This window comes from Frankliniella occidentalis, unplaced genomic scaffold (genome assembly GCF_000697945.3).
Source record: "Frankliniella occidentalis isolate FOCC.00 unplaced genomic scaffold, Focc_3.1 Scaffold88, whole genome shotgun sequence".
Lineage (NCBI taxonomy): Eukaryota > Metazoa > Arthropoda > Insecta > Thysanoptera > Thripidae > Frankliniella > Frankliniella occidentalis.
Window position 1 is genome coordinate 577,310 of NW_026267217.1, and position 4,223 is coordinate 581,532.

Sequence of the window (4,223 nt, forward strand, 5' to 3'; positions counted from 1 at the left end):
AAACTTAGAGCTGCAGTTCGCAGTTATGGGACCACATTGAACCCCCCCGTCCCCGTCCCCGCCGGTCCTCGCGTTGCGGTTCCCCCTGCGGTCGGCATTAACAGGCGTCTCTGCCTTAATGGCGGCCGCGAGTCGCTTTTGTCGCCGCTTAATCGCAAGGACCGCGGCGCGTTAAGCTACGCTTGCGGTCGGGACAAACCGAGTCAAGGTAAGTCACTGCCCCGCCCCGCCCCGCCCCGCCGCTCAGCGCCGCGCCATCTGAGGGCCCCGCTGCTGGCGAACCTCAGAGCTGTGGTGACATACCCGACGAGCACGGACTCCGTGGAGCGCGTGCGTTTAGGTCACTGGCGCGGTGCCCCCACGCGGCACCCGGCAAAAAGACACAAACAAAAAATAACACGACACTGTAGCAGTTTATTCCGCCCTCCTGCTTCTTGTTACTCGCAAAAAACAAAACAAAAAATCGATTTTGTTGGCGTGGAAGTTTTTTCGGGGGTTGTAAACTGAGTAATACGACGAGGCTTGAAGATATATGTTAATTTCACGGCTCTTGAGAAATTCTCTTCTCGGGCCGGCGACACGTTCGCCGTGCACGTTGTGCTGCAGGCGGTGCCCTCTGTCCCGAAGAACGCGAACCACCTCGCTTTTATGGTGCGGCCCGGCGCACTATGTGCGAAGTCGCAACACACGTGTCGCAAGGTACTTACATTTCGGGGCCATCAGTCGAGCTGAGTCAGTCTCTGTGCGCGAGGCGGCTCTTGGGGCGGGGCGGGGCCCGGTACTTACGCGAGGATGTGGAGCTTGGTGTCGGCGAGCAGCACGTACGGCCCGGGCACGCGGCGGATCCGCACCACCTCCATGGTGGGCGCCGGCCGGGGGCCGACGGCGGGGGCGGCGGCGGCAGCGGACTTGGCGGGCCGGCTGGCGGCCTCCAGGAGGGCGGTGATGTCCTGAGGGTCGCAGGACCTCGGCAGGCACACGCCGAGGTGCAGCACCCGCGGCTGCAGGCAGGCGAACGAGGCAGTGAGCACGGCAGGCGGAAGCGTGAACCAGTAGCACCCAAATCGAACAGCAAAACACTTACGTGCGGCGTGAGCACGGCGTCGAGGTGCACCTTGATCTGCACGACGTGGAAGGTGACGGCCCAGGGCGGGTTGTCGACGGCGTACGGCGAGGAGATCTCCTCGCACAGCGTGTGGGAGCCCAGCCAGAAGTCATTGCCGAAGAAGAACTGCGACGAGTAGCGGCCACTCGCGTCCGTCACTGCGCGGACAGGGAGCGAGGACACGGAGGTGAGTACTCTCTCTGTCTGTCTCTCTGTTTCTCTGTCTCTGTCTCTCTCTCCCCCTCCCTCTCACCCTAATCTGGGACTACTCCTTCATGATGGACTTCATCTCTTTTAAACTTGTGTAACTTACCACCAAGAATCTACGAAGTTCCATTAAGAACCAAAAATTTAAAAGGCATGTAAAATCAAAACTAATAAAGGCATTCCTCGAGGCATTCCTTCATAGTTTAAATTAATTTAAAAGATTTTTACTTTATATAATTTACTTTATATAATATATTTGAGAATGATGTTTTTGATAAGTTTATCTTGTCCGTAACTTGTAAATGTTCAGTGGAAAAACCGAAACTCTCCTCTCTCTGCCCCCCTGCGTCTGTCTCGCCCGGGCCCCGGTGGTGTGGCCTTCTCTCCAAATTGAGCGCCACTGTAATAATGTAATGATCGACGGGGAGGTCGCTTTCTCTTTGTCTCTCCAACGCCACGACAACGGCGGCTGTCCTTGTCACACCCTCCGGCCCCCCTGCTGTGACAGGGCCTCGGCAGTGCATGGCGGCTCTCCTCGATAATTTTTTTTTTATATGTGTGTATGAAAATAACGGGGAAATGTACCACTAGGTTCATGTGACCAAAAAGAAATTACAGAACAATCCCGTCCGGAATGGCAAAGGAAAGGAAAATAAATTTTGAAAAGTGCTTATTACGTTGTGATGACGAGTTAGGTGGCCGCGTGAGTCACATCACATGTGGGCTACCGGCGCGGGCCGCGTACCTCCTCGGACAGGTGGACATGCCGGCTGGGCCGGCCGCTCGGCGAGCCGCTCGGCTTCCTCGATGTAGGCCACACCCCGCCACACCCCGCCAGGATTGCGTCAGCATTGGTTCCGGCCCGGGGCCCGGCCGGGCCCGGCAGCCCGCTGGTGTCCGAGAGACAAGACCGGTACAGGTCCGAGACGAGTGCCCTCGCGCGCAGGCTCCCGCGGGGTCCCCCCTCCCCCTCCCACTCCTCTCTCAGACAAACACCCTGAGGACACAAGTCAATAGACTTAGCCTACTTCCGGGCCTGTCGGCCTCACACGGAGGAAGGGGGGAGGGGGGGGGGGCACGGCACATCCAGGACAAGGGCCCCCGTGCCCTTGCTGAGGCTGGACCATAGTGAAACACTAGCATCGCAAAAGGAAACTTAGAGCTGCAGTTCGCAGTTATGGGACCATGGCTTGAACATTGAAGCATCATTTACCATAGTGGTGATAACCAAAAATATGGTTTAGAACACGAGGTGGTTGTCTCACCTCAACTATACTTTGGTGTGGTCCCTGACCCAGCCATTAGGCGGTTACCACAACTTGTCCATTTTCTAGGGGTGTGCAAAACTGCACTGACCCACGTCTTTCCTCTGAGGCGAAGCTCAAGAATGCCCGTCAGTGAGACACTGTTCTGGCGCTCTCTCGCTCCCGCGCCGCTCCCGCGCCGCTCCCGCGCCGCTCCCGCGCCGCTCCCGCGCCGCTCCCGCGCCTCTCTCGCTGCTCCGCGCCTCTCTCGCTCCCGCGCCGGCCGGCGCCGATGCTTGCCTCACACATCGGCGTGCTCGCGGCGCCGCTGATCCACCCCTCCTTTCTCAACGAGCGGCGGGGGCGAGGATCTCTCGCTATTGCGAGACGGGCGGGAGGGCACCGCGGCACCCTGGCCTACTCCAGCACGCTGACGACGACGACTTACTCTGCACGGCCCAGGTGGTGCCGTTGTCCAGGGCGTTGAGGTAGGTCCGGAGCGCTCCCCCGCAGGTGGCGCTGGGCTCGGACAGCACGCCTTCCGCCCAGTGGTGGGGGTTGTACACGTTGCCCAGGAACTGCAGGCCCGCCACGGTGGCGGGGTCCATGGCGTCGTCGGGGCCCTCGGTCGGTCTGCTGGGGGCCCTAGGGTTGGTGGGCACCACCTCGATGTACTCGAAGCCGGCCGCGCCGCCGGCCGCGTCCACGACCAGGGCCGGGGCCTCGGCCGGCGCGACGGCCGCCGTCGGGGAGGTGCCGTTGGAGGGCGCCAGGGAGAACCGGTGCTGCTCGGCGTGCGCCGAGGCGGCCACGACGAGCACCAGGATGGCGGCGATCATCGCCATGGCTGGGGTTCGGCTGGGCGGACACGGAGGGGAGGGCGCCGGGGGTCGGCGAGGTCGCGGTGAGGTCTGCCGCGCACTAGCTGGTCATGGTGTCCTCCGCGCTGCGCACTCCGCTCGTGACCTGGAACACAACGCGAAAGGGAGACTGGTGAGACAGAACCATCCGGGGACTACATGAGCGTCGCAAGCTAAAAGCAAACAGCCCATTCTCGAATACTCATAAAACGGAATCGGTCTTAACAAGCCGCATCGGACACGACAGGCGAGGCGACCCGGGGGGGGCGGCGGCAGGGGCGACCTTAGCAATGACACCGTTTGGCCAAAGCGAGCCAAAGTGGCGCGCGGCGGTCCCCTGCCGGTCCCCTGCCGGTCTCCTGGAGCGGTTACACAAGCCACGATATAGCCAAACGTGACCCCGCACAGGGACGCTACGCATCGAGCTGATCGTGCTGACAACGGACGCATTGACATCAAATCCATTTTTCACACTAAAAAAATGGTTGACCTAATTTTTAATCTTTTATCTTAATCATAACTGACAAACTGGTCTGCTGAAAAGTGGATCACTTTGGGTCCGAGGTTGTGCCAGGTGGCACAAGGTAAAACGGTAGGTTCTGCTTTAAAAAAATAAATATTTGACGTCAGATCACTTTTTAGCAAGGCATCCAGTCTATACGCCAACAACGGTGTGAGGTCTTTGGTCTTCATCCTCGTCCTTCTTCTCTTCCACCTCCTCCCTCCTCCCCACCTTGCTTCATCGGAGAGTTTCTTTTCTCGTTTTCATCAGTGCCATGGATGCGTTATGCAAGAGGCGGGCTGCCC

At 59.5% G+C, this 4,223-nt stretch overlaps 2 protein-coding genes across 2 annotated transcripts in view; both read right to left on the reverse strand.

Annotated features, from left to right (window-relative positions):
- LOC113205879 (uncharacterized) overlaps positions 1-3,530 on the reverse strand; it is a 5,514-nt gene extending 1,984 nt beyond the window's left edge. Inside the window, exons 1-3 of the mRNA XM_052269283.1 lie at positions 3,005-3,530; positions 1,085-1,263; positions 787-1,001 (exon numbers count right to left, since the gene is read on the reverse strand). Coding sequence (XP_052125243.1) covers positions 787-1,001; positions 1,085-1,263; positions 3,005-3,401 — 791 coding nt within the window. The 5' untranslated portion in view covers positions 3,402-3,530. The remainder of the gene's footprint in view (positions 1-786; positions 1,002-1,084; positions 1,264-3,004) is intronic.
- LOC113205876 (intermembrane lipid transfer protein Vps13) overlaps positions 1-4,223 on the reverse strand; it is a 32,596-nt gene that overhangs the window by 27,388 nt on the left and 985 nt on the right. The window lies entirely within an intron of this gene.